Source organism: Podarcis bocagei (genome assembly GCF_964188305.1).
Source record: "Podarcis bocagei genome assembly, chromosome: 13".
NCBI lineage: Eukaryota > Metazoa > Chordata > Lepidosauria > Squamata > Lacertidae > Podarcis > Podarcis bocagei.
The window spans coordinates 32,430,894-32,447,204 of record NC_138138.1 but is presented as its reverse complement, the minus strand read 5'-3'; the positions used below and the strand labels follow the sequence as shown (position 1 = coordinate 32,447,204).

The following is a 16,311-nucleotide window of genomic DNA, read 5'->3' as shown; positions in this document are numbered from 1 at the left end:
TGTGCCGATGTCCCAGGCGGGAGCGGGAGGGCTTCTATGATTATTTCCTCTAGGGCCACCACAGCGTATCCCGCTTTCCGTTGTCCGTCCTCTATAAAGCTGCTACCATCCACGAACCAAGAGGACCAGTTGGGATTTGCTTCATCCTTCAAATCAGGCCTGCTGGAATATACTTCATCCATCACTCGTATGCAGTCATGTGTCGGGGGCCTACCTTCTCCCATAGGTAGTAGCGTAGCCGGGTTAAGTGCCTCAGTGACTCGAAATTGCAATCGCGGGTGCATGAGCAATGCCTGGCACTTCATCATCTTTTCCTGGGATAGAAAATAAGTTCCTTTCATGTCCAACAAAGCTGGTACAGCATGAGGAGTGACACACGTGGTTTCCTGTCCAAAAGTGAACTTGTCAGCTTTTGTAATCAGAGTGGCAGCAGCCACTACTGCTCGCATGCAGGGAGGCAAACCTCGTTCTGTAGTGGTTAACTTTTCAGACAAGTAGGCTATGGGTTGTTGCCAGCTACCTAGCTTTTGGCAAAGCACACCCTTAGCTATACCTTGCTCTTCATCCACGAACAGGGTGAACGGCTTTTCTGGGTTGGGAATTCCCAGCGCTGGTGCTCGCTGTAAGGCTTCTTTGAGCTCCCAGAATGCCTGTTGTTGTTCTGGCCCCCACACGAAAGGGTCCTTTTCCGTCCCACAGGTAGAGTCGTGTAGAGGTTGGGTGATGGCACTGTAGTTTGGTATCCATATTCTACAAAATCCCGCTGAGCCTAAGAACCCCCTTAGTTCTTTCCTGTTTCTTGGCTCCGGAATTTGGATGATTGCCTGTCTTCGTTCGCTCCGTAGGGTACGCTGCTGGTGGGAGATATCAAACCCAAGGTACTTGACAGTTGGCCGGCAGATTTGGGCCTTGGCCTTAGACACCCGGTAGCCAGCTGTTGCCAGGTGATTCAGGAGATCTTTGGTCGCTTGCAGACACGTGTCTTCATCTTTACATGCAATTAGTAGGTCATCTACATACTGAAGAAGAACACGGTCGGGGGAGGTGGGGAAGCTAGCTAGGTCAGTGGCTAAAGCTGCCCCGAAAAGTGTGGGTGAATTTTTAAACCCTTGTGGGAGTCGTGTCCACGTGTACTGTGTTTTAGTCCCAGTCTCTGGATCCATCCACTGAAAGGCGAATAATTTTTGGCTTTCCTCAGCTATCCGGCAGCAAAAGAAGGCGTCTTTCAAGTCCAATACAGTGAATTGCGTTGCGTTTGGTGGAATCAAACTTAACAGGGTATATGGGTTGGGGACATTCGGATGGAGGGTCTCCACAGCCTCATTTACAAGGCGCAGATCTTGCACTGGACGATATCCTCCCCCCTCCTTCTTTACAGGAAGCAGTGGGGTGTTCCACTGTGACTGGCACGGTTTTAAAATCCCGTGTTGGAGTAGCCTTTTAAGATGGATCCATACCCCTTCGGCCGCTTGGCGTGGGATGGGATACTGTCTGGCAGCTACAGGATTAGCAAATGGTTTGGGCTTCACGATTATGGGGGGTATATTTCTAGCCATGCCCGGGGGATTGTCTTCAGCCCATACCTCCGGGTTCACACTTTCAAAGATACAGGGAGGAATAGGTTCTCCTTTTTCCTGTACCATCATGAGGCGCCAGTGTTCCCTTAAAGGGGCCTCCACTATCAGTTCTCCGGATATCCCGGCAGTAGACATTGTAACCTCTCCTGACGGTTTGAAGGTGATTTGTGCCTGTAGTTTGGCCAGTAAATCCCTGCCCATTAATGGAATGGGGCAATCAGGTACGTAGATAAATTTATGTTGGACTGTTTGCCCCCCTAGTTTACAGGTCACAGGGTGCAGGACTGGCGCTTGCTGTGATTTTCCGGTGGCCCCAATAATGCTGATTGATTCAGCTGTTGGTTTGGTAACGGGATTTGGTACTACGGAGTAGGCTGCTCCAGTGTCTATCATAAATGGTATAATTTGGTTCCCTGTTACAATGTTGACCATGGGCTCATGGGAACCTGTTTTTGTTGGGCCCGGTCTGTCCTAGTAGTAAGTCTCTTCCTCCCCTCTCAGGGCCATTGCCCCATATGCTCCCGGCTGGTGAGGTGGGGTCCATGCAGGTCCCTGTCCACGCCCTCTGCCTTGATTTCCCGGAGTCCATGGTCGGGCCTGTGGCTGTAATGCAGAGGCCCATGGCTGGGCTCGTGGCATTGGTCCTTGGTTACTATTGCCAGGTAGTGGGGTGTGGGGTCCCTGGCGCTGTGGGCATTCCATTTTCCAATGACCCTCCTGCTTGCAGATGGCGCACTGGTTCCTTCCTAGGCGTGCTCTGCCCCTCCCGCGGGCACCCTCACTTGCACCGGGATTATGTTTCTGGCCCTCTGGCTGCTGGCTGGCTCTAAGTGCCATCAATTTTTTGATCTGGTATTTCTCCTTTTGCTTCTGTGCCTCCTCCTCTCTCTGATTATAAGTGCTCTGTGCAAGAGTCAACATCCATTCTAGCCGGTGGCCCAGGAAGCCCTCCTGCTTCTGTATTTTGCGTCTAATATCGGGGGCTGCTTGTGCCACAAAAGCAGCTTTTACAATCATCTCCTGAGCCCCATCATCAGGGTCTATGGGGGTGTGCCTGCGGTATGCTTCCTTCAATCTCTCCAAGAATGCACCCGGGGACTCATCAGCTGTCTGAACTACTTCTGCTACCTTTGCCATATTAATTGGCTTCTTGGCCGCTCTTCTCATGCCTTCCAACACAGTTTTATGATATGTTTCTAAGGCTTTTCTCCCATCAGCAGAATTATAGTCCCAATTAGGGGTTTGTCTAGGATAAGCTATTTCAATTGCGGCATCATTATTGCCCGCTGCTCTCAAATGTTCTCTAGCTCCGGTATTTACCTTCCGGATCTCCTCAGTAGTGAGTATTGTATCCATAAGTTGGCTTACATCGTCAAAAGTAGGCATGTAAGTTTTAAACACACCTTCAAATAGTCTAATTATTTTGGCAGGATCCTCTTCAAAAGAAGGATTCTGGTTTTTCCAATTGCAAACATCCGCACTTGTAAATGGCACATGTTGCATAGTAAAGGTACGTTCGGGCGGGTTGCCACGTGTGTCGGGCGGCCCTGGGGGGTCATACACCTGGCGGAGCGGTGCCACCAAATTGGGGCCAGGCAGGGGTATGGGGCCTGAGCCTTTTTTATACATCTCTTTACGTTTAGCAAATGCGCGCCAGTTGGCTGCCATGTCCCATGCCTCTTTTAATGCCTTCTGTTTCTTTGGCCAGTTCCTATCCCCGTATTCTGCTGCCTTCAAGATCAAGGGCGCAATACAAATTGTATATCTGTATGGTTCTATAAACTGAGCTACCTTATCGTACTGCCATTCTGTCCACCTTCCCTCCTTTTCTAATTCCTTTCTAAATTCTTCAAAATAAAAATCATTTTCCTTCTCGCTGTTCACCTCCTCCTTCTCATCCTCTTTAGGGGCCAGATGAGAGGTAGTGGGGGCCTCATCTGAATCCTTAACCTGGTCGCGGGGTGGGATACCAGACCCCGATGCCCCATCCACTCCTAGATCTGGCAACTTTGGTGCGGTTGGTAGGTAGGGTGGAGGGGGCCAAATTACTCCTCCCTCCTCTTCTTCTGGGGCGGGCAAAACTGGCGGCAGCGGGGGTTTTATAGCTGGTTTTCCTGCTTGCTGCCGGATTGAGCACAATTTGGTTTGGGGGGGTATATTTCTACACTTCCTCAACCATAGGGGATTTCGGTCCACATTAGTTTTCCAGGTGGAAATATAAGGAATTTGATCTGCATGGACTTTTAGGATGTTGCGCCATAGGGGGTCAACTAGACTTTCATCAAAAGCCCCTTCACTGGGCCATCCTGTCCCTTGGGCCGGCCAATCAACCTCACATAGGGCTCGAAGTCTTTCTTTCTTCAATTTAAACCCCCAATCATATCCCTTCATGGCGTCTTTCCAGTTGTCTAGAAAGCACTGCAAGGGGGTCAATTTACTGCTTGCTCCCCCCATGATTTTGGGACACTCCGACCACCTAATGTAATTATTCACTCAGTCACCTTTCTCCGCGTCCTGTCAGTGGCCTAGACTGGCTCGCGTCGCTAGGAGCCGCACCTTACAAGGACCACACTTCGCTTCGTCAGTGGCTCTGAGCCCTGTCTCATGCACTCAAAGCATTCACTGGAGTGTCCCCATACACAAATAAATACACATACATACGAGTCCCCATACACATACAAACCCCATGCACCTCCCCAATCCCCTTAACCCACAAACTTCCCAAAACCGGTGGCACTTACTGCTCTTCTACCGGCAAACCAGTGGCACACTACTGCTCTCTACTGGTTAAACCCAGCGGCACTTTACTGCTCCTACTGGGCGGGGCTGATCAAACCCCTGACTCCCACAAAACAAGCTGTGGAGCCTACCTTTCCCCTGGGTACCCTTCTCCCGTGCAGCTGCTGTCTTTCTTCCGTCTCTGCTGCGTCTCCACTCAGGTACGGTGTGGGGGGCTCCCCCTAGAAATGGTAGGGTGCGCGCTTGGAGCCACCGACGTCGACCGAGCTGTTCGCTTAGCAGTGACGTCTCGGTCCTTCGTCCTGTCCCCGGAGAACACGGATTCCCGGCCAACGCACCAAGAAATGTAGCCTTACTGGAGTTCACCGATTGGGTCTGCGTTGCTCCGTGACGGGAGGAAGGAAGTCAAAACGACACCGAGTTGGTTCAAAGAAAGAGTTTATTCTGCTCTCCGGATAGCAGAAGGCACTTGCGTGGTGGGTCCACAGCAAAGTCCAAAGAAATGACAGGTTTCATGCAGTTTATATACTCTCCAGGCATCCTCTCCCTCCTTCCAACCACGTCAGCCTATGTATGCAGGTTGACATCACATATGTTCCTGCTCTGGTACTCTCAACCATAAAAGGGATTTCCTTCCTGCACTCCTGACCATAAAAGGATATTCCTGTTCCTACTCCTATCTGGGGGTACGTCATAATCTCCGGGAACACGCTTTTGGCGTTTCCCCCCGGACATTGGTCTTATGCGTATTTTGTGGTTGGCACATAAGATAAAGTTTTGACGTGTTTTCGTTGTTCCATGGGGAGCCAAGGCCATGCCTTGCCTGTCCTGATAAAGGACAGAACTGTTTATGCAGTTGTGTCCTTTATTGTGGTTTTTGCTCAACAGTTCAAGTTTTACGCATTTAAAAGTGCTCTCTTTTGAAAGAACAAAAAGGGGGGTTGAGTCAGTTTTTTTAATCTTACTACACAGAAACCCATTCCTTCACTTTTACATGTAGTCTTTGGCTGACAAAATTGTGGATGGATGTAATGAAGCATCTGTCCCTATGTTTTATTCTGTACTGACACATATGGGATTCCAGGCTGTCAGCTTTGCCTTAGCCAGGATGCTTTTTGCAATGTGGGAGTCTCTTTTGATACCTGAGCACTGTCATGGATTTCTGGGGAGGAAGATGGCGGACTAAACCTCTCTTGTTGACACTCTATCGGAAGAGATAATTATGTGGTGATCAGTGATATAGCCAACTCACAAATCTTGGTTATCACATTCACTCTGGAAAAACAGGGAACTAGGGATAAAACTCTGATGCTCTGAAAAAGCTGTTCCATGCTGGGAGACTGAGAAGCTTTGCGGGACTCAGATGGGGGTGACTTAGAGCGTAGGAACTTCCATCATGCCCAAACACTACATAATAGCTCTTAGAGTCAATCCTGAAGGCACAGCCCATTGAGGGTGCTCCATCAGCACCGCCAGTGCTGGTGAACAGCATTCACATAGCAAGTGAATTGATGGAGCTGCTTAAAAAGTTTTGCCAGCAGCCATGTGAATCTCTATTGGCTTGGATGCTGTGTTTGTGGGATGGGGGTGATGATGGCTCGAGGAGGTGGAGAATATGAGGAGTGTGGCAATGCATTTAGCTTTACAGCAGAGACTATATGGAGCTGAGGAAGGCAAGGGAATCATTCATTGCTTGATTGGTTAATGCTTGCCATGATGCTTGGGGATGGGGGATAGCTGTGATGGAGATTGGCATTTTTGCAAGGGCCCCAGTGGAAGGGTCCTTTGCTATCAAACTTGTGACTGCTGGGGGGAGAAGTAGGGTTAGCCTTTCTGACACAGATCAGATTGACATAGAGAAAGGTGGCAAGGAAAAGAAAGTTCTGAGCTGTGCCAGGGAAGGGGGCATGGGGACAGGAGTCTTCAGTGGCTGCCCTGAATAAATAAACCTCGGCCATGAGAGCATCTGTTTTGTAGAATAGGCTTGCATTAGATATGATTACAGCTGTTCAGGGAGGGGGTTGCACTCTTCTAAAGCAGGAATGTTGCACATATATTCCAGTTAAGTCTAACTTTTTGCATAAGGCTGTGCATGCTTTATAACAAGACAGTGTCAAGATAGCCAACTTGGAACAGGAATTATGGTGGGTTATGGTCAAGGGGTGGTTCCAAGGACTTGGAGAGTAGTGGCACCACTTATTGATATTTTTTGTTACCATTATAGCAATTGGATTACTTCCTCTCACTGGCTAGCATACACCCATAGACTGGAGAAACCTACAGGAAAATAACAAGCCATAGACAATAGTTCAGAAACATTAGAAGGAAAGAGCAACATGAAACTTTGTGGGAGTCCTGATCTGATTCAGGTTTTCTTTATTGACAGCTTGCACCATGGGGATTTTTTCACAACCACACATACAGCCACAGTGATGCAGTTGTGATGATGTCTAACAATGGTGGAAGGATGCTTCAGTGTATGCCCTAGCTATGCTGCTTCTGCACAGAAACCTCCATATGTAACAGGGAATGCTAATGTAATCCACAGAGTATAAGATTTGATATATTAAATTATCATACAATATAAACTCTCTGAGAAGGTTCACATTACCAGAAGAAAATTCTGAACAAATACAGCTATCAGCCTATCATAGAACATTGTACACAGTTCTACATTCATACATGGACCAGTTGGACAAATGTTGCAGAATTGTAGATCTCATCATCCCAAATATTGGCCATGATGGCTGAGGTTGATGGGAGTCCAATAACACCAGGAGGGCCACAGGTTCTCCACAACTGCCTTGTGGCCTCATCCCAAGGCCTAGCTCTTCTGGATATATCTTCTTGTTCAGTATTATACTAAGCCCACGTGTTGCTCCTGACTCCTGATACTAAGGATCCTGTGAGAGATGCCACTTGATAAACATGTTTTCTTCAGGTGTTCTGCCTGAGAGCAGAATATTCTCAGGAGTTAATTGTGAACTCTATAATTATCTTAAATTATGGTGAGCCTGTTTCTTGCCAAAGATAACATGGGTTTTCAGTGACCACCATTACAATAAGTAATCAAAATAAAAAATGGATATAAAATGTTCTTGTGGCATTCAGGGCTTGGGGGGAAAGACTGTGTTGAAGCAGAACAGCTGCATTTTAAAGGTCATAATCATAAGCATCACCATTGACCAGCAGAGTCAGAAAAGACTGGGACTGGGTTGCTCTAAATGGGCTGATGTCGTATAGTGATGAATTAGATTGGAACAGTGGATTTTGATTCAGTCTGAAAGGGTTCATCTGTACAGTTGCAATGCTGTTTTTGTTTCTGGCGCTACTGTGGTTGTGGTTGGTTCATCTTTCCTTTCATGAGTGCAAAGCACACTCCATTCCTTGCAGCATGAGTGATCCCGTCCAGATCCCACATGAGTATTACCAGCAAGGTGACCTCACCATTGGTGGCATCTCTTCTCAGTTCTTCTCCTTCTTTGACTTTATAGACTTCAAGCAACACCCCAATTTAATGTTTATTGGGGATCCTGTGTAAGGAACTTCTTTGCATGTTACTTATTAAATGTCTATGGGGCAGGGTAAAATAATATTATAGGTAGATAATGAAAATGATGACATTTGGTGAGATCTAATTATTTCAAAAGGTCTGCTCTGAGTATGACTAATTTTGAATATCACCCAGATTTTTGTTTTACTGCCCATGTGAGTTGAGAGAATTTCAATATTGTCCACTTACCATAAATTCGCTGACATCCCTAGGCAAAAGAAAGGTGTCTATAAAGTATAGGATAGAAACACAGATTCTGTTATTTCAATCAGAAATTCTGGAGTTAGAAAACAAGTCTCTTATACCTAACCAGCATCACAGTCCCCTGTTTGTCTATGTAGTGATTTCATTTTCACATAGAAAATAATGCAATTATTCATAATATTTCTTTTAAAAACCCTAGAATTTACAAGGTATTTACTCAAGAAGACACACATTGCTCTTTACTGCCCATAGAAGCAACCACTGTTGCTCTCTGTTTGCTTCCTTTCATCCAAGCAGCTCACAGTATTCAGGGATAATTAAAATCTCCCAGCTATTTCTGGCTCAGTGTCTTCACATTTTTGAAGCCAAGTGGGCATGATGTACTGGATGTCAGGACAAAAGCAAGTGGACTGAACAAGTAGTTTATGAGGTCTAGAATATTGATGTAACATAGCTTACCAGTATGTTCTGATTGCAGTGTAGTGACAAAAAACTACCAGCATGTCCTGGCCTTGGTATTTGCAATGAAGGAGATCAATGAGAATCCCAGGATTTTGCCAAATGTTACATTGGGATTTCATATCTATGACAGCTACTTCAATGAAAAGTTGACATTTCAAACAACTCTGAACCTTCTTTTTAGCCAGAAAAGGACAATCCCCAACTACAAGTGTGGCACACAGAAGAATCTGATAGCAGTCATTGGGGGACTTGACTCTAAAACCACTCTTTACATGGCCACCAGCTTAAGCGTCTACAAGATTCCTCAGGTAGCATATGCATGTGAGGCAGGTGGATTTTTACAGAAATTGCATAAAGAAAAAGTGCTTTAGAGAAAAGGTGAGATGCATCTGTTGTGCATTCTGATGAGCTAGAAACTGCAAGTGGAGAGAGTGGGGAATAGGAGCAACCATGCCTATGCTTGCTCAGTCCCTATGATGTAACATACGGAGTCAAGTGTGAGTACCCATCATATCATGTTTTGGAATAACATCAAGTAATGGTGATAAACCAGTTCTAAAATAAACTTCTTAATAAGTATTTCTGCATTATATTATCTCTCAAAGTACACTTAATTTCAGTAATGCATTTGCTTATGCTTAGATCTCTTATTACTTGTTTGGTCCTTCAAGTGGTGAAACCCACTTCCCGTTCCTATACCGAATTGTTCCAAATGAAGAGAATCAGTACCAAGGAATCGTTCACCTCCTTTTGCATTTCCAGTGGACATGGGTTGGGATTGTCATGCTGGAGGATGATAGAGGAGAGAATTTTCTGCAGATCTTGATGCCAATGCTTTCAGAGAGTGGCATCTGTACTGCATTCATTGACAGAATGCCATTGCTGACAGACTTCTCTGAAATAATTCCTGAGCATGAAAAGACAGTAAATAAACTACAACTTGTTAACAACAACACAGTAAAAACACTTATTCTATTTGCAGAGACACAGTTCTCATTGTTTTTTATATTCTTGATGTACCAAGTAGAGACAGATGATAAGACAAATGTGACTATAGGCAAAGTGTGGATTATGACAGCCCAATGGGATTTCCCAGCCATAGAGTTTCACAAAAGATTTGACAGAGAAGTCTTCCAGGGAGCTCTGTCTTTTGCAGTTCACACCAATGTGGTGCAGGAATTCGACAGTTTCCTTCTGGCAGTAAATCCTTACTCACAGCATGGCGACAATTTTATCAGGGACTTTTGGGAGCAGGCTTTCAGCTGTTTATTTATAGATCCATCTGTGGTTGGAGAGAGCACTGGTGCCTGCACTGGGAAGGAGAAGCTGGAGAGCCTTCCTGGGCCATTTTTTGAAATGAGCATGACTCCGCAAAGCTACAGTATATACAATGCTGTCTATGCCATAGCTCATGCTTTAGATGCCATGGACTCCTGGAATCAAGTGCACACAGCAGTGACAGCTGTTCGAAATCCACATCCATACCAGGTACAACTTCAGAATCCAAACGTCTCTACAGACATGAACATAATGTTTCTACTAACAGTATGTTCAACTATGTGAGAAGTAACCATTGTAGAGAACATTTTACACCTCTAGTGCAAATTTCACAGCTAGTTTTCTCTTCCTTAGAAATCTATCCACTTTCCTTCTTGTCAAGGAGTTCAATACTGTATCTACACCAATTTCTACCTAGCCAAACTTTTCTTAATTCTGGAGACTAGGGGTCATAGGCACCAACTCCTTAGGGATGAGGTGTTTTCAGCTCACTCAATAGTGTTTAGCAGAAGTCTTAGCACCCACCAATATTGGCCAGGTCATATTGCATAGGCTTGCCCAGGAATTCCTCTGCAGCTTGTATTCCCTTCATATCCCAAATGATCAATATCCTATCATTTGTTATTTTCTAGGGCTTAGGGCAGTTCCCACACCAGTCTTATAAAATATGCTCCCTATATCCAGTCCCGGTCAGCAATCTGGCTGCAGCTCTTTGTACTAGTTAAAGTTTCTGAGCACTTTTCAAAATCAGCTTTATTGCATTTAGGTGGAAAGGAAAAATAGACCTTGGTGTCATCAGGACAGTGATGTTTTGTAAAGAAAAAAAGAGCTTTTATCTCTTTGATTATAGCTTCACCATTTCTTGAGGAGAATCTCATTTAACAACAGTGCTGGGGACCTGGTGTCTTTGAATGAGAAAGGTGAACTGGAAAGTGGACTTGATATTATAAATTGGGTTACTTTCCCTAACAAATCCTTTTCAAGGGTAAAAGTGGGAAGGATGGATCCATGGACCTTAACTGACAGAGAGTTCACGATCAATGAAGATGTCATCACATGGCACAGCATGTTTAATCAGGTAGATTTTGATTGGGATTGTGCATGTTGGATCTACGTACAAAAACATCAGTCATGGTGGTTCCAGTATGAATGCTAGATTATTTCTTTAGTTGATAGATCTTTGTCTTCAAGGCAGTTGACAAATCTTTTTTAAACAGGTATTCCACATATTAAATCTCCAGATCTTAGAACAAAGAAAGCTCCTGCCTCAGAGTTCACCCTCACAGACAGAAAGCTACTCATATAGACACAATACTATAGCAAAATTTTCTAGGATTACTGGAGTTATGATACAGTGGAGGTTAACTGAGGTGGGAGGTTAACTGAGTCACTGGAGACAAGAAGGAAATTGTAAGAATACTCATTTTAATATGAGAATGTGATAGACAATCTGATTAGTCAATCAAAAGGGTCATGTGACTCAAATATATTGTAATTTTTTTTTCTCCTCTGACAAGCTCAGGCTGACTCAACCAGCAACAGGTCTGCTCTTGAATGGAGTTTGGATCTGGGAGCCCACTGCACCCGGCCCAGTGGGGCTTGAGAATGGGAGCAGAGCTGCGACTAGGAGTAGGCAGCTCCCTTGTGGGCCAGAGCCAGGCTTCAATGAAGGCGTCTGTCATGGGGGTGCCTGGTCACACCCCCTCCAAAAAATGTGCCTGCCCCCACTGCCACGCCATGCCACGCCACTGGTTGAAGAGTTACAGTGCAGTATGCCTCTGGATCCTGCTTGCAGGATTCTCCTGGACACCTGGTTGGCCAGTGTGAGAACAAGATGTTGGATTTGATCCAGCAAGGTTCTTCTTCTGTTCCTATGCCCCAGTGTCACTGATTCTATTCATATTGATCCAGAGCAGTCCCCAACATACAGTTAGCAGAGTAAAATCTTAAACATGTTGCAGGATTCCTCAAAAATAGACCAGAGGCAGTTAGCTTCCTCCAGCAGAACTTTACTACTACTGAAGGCAAATGAGCATAATGGTCACAAATGGTCTATACACGACAACAGCGGCAAGAATTTTGATTGCTAGCTATTGGAAAGAGGAAAGCATCCCAACAAAAAGAGAATGGTTGGGGAAACTTTGCGAGTACCTGGAATTAGCAAAATTGACATAAGGAGAAAATCCAAAACTATGATTATGAAGCAATGGGAGTGCTTAAATGATTATTTACAAAACCAGGGCTCAACTACAAAAATCTGGTTGTGTTTAGAATAATCTTGTGCATAATATAAAAAATATAAAGTGAGACATTAAGGAAATCCAAAGGGAAAATATGAAGAATAGAGGCTCTGAAGAACGGATTATTAAAAACGTGTGAGGTAAATGGTGGAAGTCTTTTTTTCTTTTTTTTCTCCCCCCCCCCTTTTTCTATTTTTTCTTTTCTTTCAAAAGAAACAATTTATTTAAGGTAGATAAGGACAAGATGAAATTATACAACTGAATATAAATATAGATGGGAAACGGCTATGTATTGTGAGTACTTATCTACTTTTAAAAATTTTCACATATGATTTTTTCTTTTACTTCTTTATTCTTTCTTTGTTCCTTTTTTCTTTTTCCCGACATCTTACATTTCATTTCACTGTGTTATCATGAATAGCATTTTATAGAGGTATAAATAACTGTAAATATGAAAAGAGACAAAACATTCTAATTCCTTTTCCTTGGATAGGTGTATTTTCTTTTTCTTTTGTATTTTCTTTTGTTGTGAATATGTATGTATTTTAATTTGTACTGAATATTTTTTTTTTTTAAAAAAAAATTATTAAAAAAGGTCACAAATCCGATATCTTCAGGATCGGCACAGTCCATAGGAAATCCAGTTATAGTAAAAAAACAAACAAAATTAGCTTGAACTCACAATAACTCACAATAAATCTAAAACCTTAGCACTTAAACATACTATGTACAGAACACCACACCAGAAGGAAAGAGAGGCAGAAAGTGGAAACCAGGCTCCTCCTGGCCTATTATTATAGTCAGCATGACCTTGAGTGAAAGAGATAACAGAACCAGTTTAAACCAGCTGTTCAGCTTCTCTGAAGGAATAACCCAAATATCAGAAACCTTCTGCTTGTTTCTAGGCAGAATAGAAACTTGCTTGTTAGCTAGAAACTTCCAGCTTGCACCAGCTTGTATCACACAGAGAAGCTTCCAGAACCCTCTTGAATTAATTAGAATAGAAAAGATCTTTACACATTAGATCAAGACTTTTTGCATCAAAAAAATGCAAACTGACACATAGAAAGTATGCAAACTGACACATAGAAATATGAAAATATTTTATATACAGAATGTTCCTTTTTTCTGATGCCATTAGTTTTTGTGGGAATAGCATTTACAAAGCATGGAGTAAACATTTCCTGCCTTGCATTTGTGGACAGATGCATCCCCGCTCTGTGTGTAATGACAACTGCCGTCCAGGTTCTGTTAGGAAAAAGAAGGAGGGGGAGCCATTCTGTTGCTATGATTGCGACGCATGTCCCAAAGGAAAGATTTCTAAACAAACAGGTAGGTGTCTACCATCAGATTGACTCAGTTAAGTTTGTAGAGTAGAAAGTTTCCTATATGGTAATATTAACCGTTGAGTTTAAAGATGGGACTATTATATGCATAAAATGACATATTGTCATAAACTATTCAATTGGTGTGGAGATACCAGCGGATCAGAAAAAAACTTTTTGTGTATTCAACAACTGCTGCCAGGATGCTGCTAGCCCAGAGATGGAAAGAAGATACAGTTCCAACCAAAAAAGAGTGGCAGATAAAACTAATAGACTGCCGAAATGGCAAAACTCACAGGAAGAATTAGAAACAAGGAAGAGCTAACTTTTAATGAAGAATGGGGAAAGTATATAAGTTATTTGAAAAATTATTGTAAACAACTAAATTCATTAGTAGGATTGATGTAAAACTTGTAGTTTAAAAAATGAAATAAGAAATAATCAAGGATTAGTAAAAACTGGAATTATAAAGGAGATGCGGGGGGGGGGGGAGCATCCACAAAGGGGAGGGGGGGAGTCAATGGGATATGTGTTTTGCCTTGTTTTCTTTTTTCTTATTTGATGTTTGTAAAATTAGCAAAACTCTTTCTGTGGGATTGTGCAAATTGCTTTCCCATAATTCCAGCGAGGAAAGTCAGATTCATACGTATTTGTTTGGGAGATGGATAAATCACTGTTCCTTTCTGCTCCAGAAATGGACAATTGTATCAAATGTCCAGAAGATCAGTTTCCAAATGGAGACCAAGATGGATGCCTTCCCAAGGTTTTGCATTTTCTGTCATATGATGATGCTTTAAGCATCAATTTAACTTTCATGGCACTTTCATTTTCTGTCATCACTGCTTTGGTATTAGGGATATTCATTAAACACCACAACAGTCCCATTGTCAAAGCCAATAATCGGGGTCTAACCTACACTCTGCTTATTGCCCTCCTGCTGTGCTTCCTCTGCTCCTTGCTCTTCATTGGCCATCCTCAAAAAATAACTTGCCTTCTACGACAAACTGTTTTCGGTCTCATCTTCGCCGTGGCTGTTTCTTCCGTGTTGGCAAAAACCATCACAGTGATTTTGGCGTTCATGGCCACACGACCAGGATCCAGGATGAGGAACTGGGTGGGGAAAAGATTGGCAGCTTCAATTGTTTTCTCCTGCACTGCCATTCAAGGAGCTCTTTGCACTGTGTGGCTCCTTACTGCTCCTCCATTCCCACATTTGGACATGGACTCTTTGGCTAAAGAAATCATGGTTGAATGTAATGAAGGGTCTGTCCCTATGTTTTATTCTGTGCTTGGGTACCTGGGATTTCTGGCTCTTGTCAGCTTTTTTGTAGCTTTTCTTGCTAGGGAATTGCCCAGTACTTTTAATGAAGCCAAGTTCATCACTTTCAGCATGTTGGTGTTTTGCAGTGTGTGGGTCTCTTTTGTGCCAACTTACCTGAGCACAAAGGGAAAATACACGGTGGCTGTGGAGATCTTCTCTATCTTAGCCTCTAGTGCTGGTTTACTGGGTTGTATATTTGCCCCAAAATGTTATATAATTGCCCTGAGGCCTGAGCTAAACTGCAAGGAACATATAACAAGGAGAAATAACTAAGGATTCAAAACTTAGATAGTGTTCTTCACTGTTGTTGCCTTTATGATGTCATTTGATTGTTGGAAATAAAATGGTGAAAAAGAGATGAGCATCCATTTGCTTCAAATAGTCAGAGATGGTCTCATGTATAATATTGGCAGACTACCTTTGTGTGAGGTGGGACGCGGGTGGCACTGTGGGTAAAACCTCAGTGCCTAGGACTTGCCGATCGTATGGTCGGCGGTTCGAATCCCCGCTGCGGGGTGAGCTCCCGTCGTTCGGTCCCAGCTCCTGCCCACCTAGCAGTTCGAAAGCACTCTTAAGTGCAAGTAGATAAATAGGTACCGCTTTATAGCGGGAAGGTAAACGGCGTTTCCGTGTGCTGTGCTGGTGCTGGCTTGCCAGCTGCAGCTTCGTCATGCTGGCCACGTGACCCGGAAGTGTCTTCAGACGGCGCCGGCTCATGGCCTCTAGAGCGAGATGAGCACGCAACCCTAGAGTCGGACACGACTGGCCCGTACGGGCAGGGGTACCTTTACCTTTACCTTACCTTTGTGTGATGCCAGTTCTTTGTTTCATTGGTCCAATGAATGGTTCAATGGCAACTTAAATTATTAAGAAATAGTGCCTGAGTTTGATTTATTTGTCATACCTCACATCTTCTTGCTTTGTGTGTCATGTCCATTAAGATTATAAGCTTGAAGACTACAACCATTTCACTACTGATTTTTGTAAAGTGCTCTGCAATCCATTTTGGCTAAACAGTGAGGTAAAAGTGATTTTTAATGCATATAAAAATCCATTTGAATCAGAAGAATTGGTTTGTATCCATTGATTGTATCCACTGATTGGAAGAGACTCCTCAGCCTCACAACCAGGAATCTTTACTATCCTTTGCAGCGGTACAGAGGACTGAAGCTGGTATCTTTTGCTTGCAAGCTTGGTATCATCTTTTAATCTATAACCCCATTTCCATAAAATTTTCTGGGAATTGAACCCAGATGTCCAACACCAAAGCTGATCATGTTACTGCAAGACCAACAAGCTAGACATGTTTACTGAATTCTTGGCTGCAGTACAAAAAATGTTGATTTCTGAAATGATATCTGCAACTCCTCATGGGTGCAACCTATGGGGATTGGGCCAATAACCCATCTAGTCCAGCAACACCAAATGCTTGTGGGAAGCACACATACAGGAACTGAGTGCAACAGCATTATCCCCAATTACAACATCAAGCTACTGCCTTGAGAAACATATAAATGGTGGTAAATCATAGCCCTTAAAGTTAGAAGCCATTCATAGCCATATATTTAAATTTGTCTATTCCTCTTTTAAAGCTATGCAAGTTGGAGGCTAT

At 43.7% G+C, this 16,311-nt stretch overlaps 1 protein-coding gene across 1 annotated transcript; it reads left to right on the top strand.

The window, feature by feature from the left end:
* Window positions 1-7,710: 7,710 nt before the first annotated feature.
* On the top strand, window positions 7,711-14,972 carry LOC308571774 (vomeronasal type-2 receptor 26-like; the record flags this gene model as incomplete). The annotated part of the gene is made up of 6 exons (XM_081167401.1): window positions 7,711-7,853; window positions 8,552-8,843; window positions 9,178-10,023; window positions 10,664-10,891; window positions 13,259-13,385; window positions 14,071-14,972. 6 exons carry the CDS (start codon window positions 7,711-7,713, stop codon window positions 14,970-14,972), a joined length of 2,538 nt encoding a protein of 845 aa, XP_081023527.1.
* Between the last annotated feature and the right edge of the window lie 1,339 nt (window positions 14,973-16,311).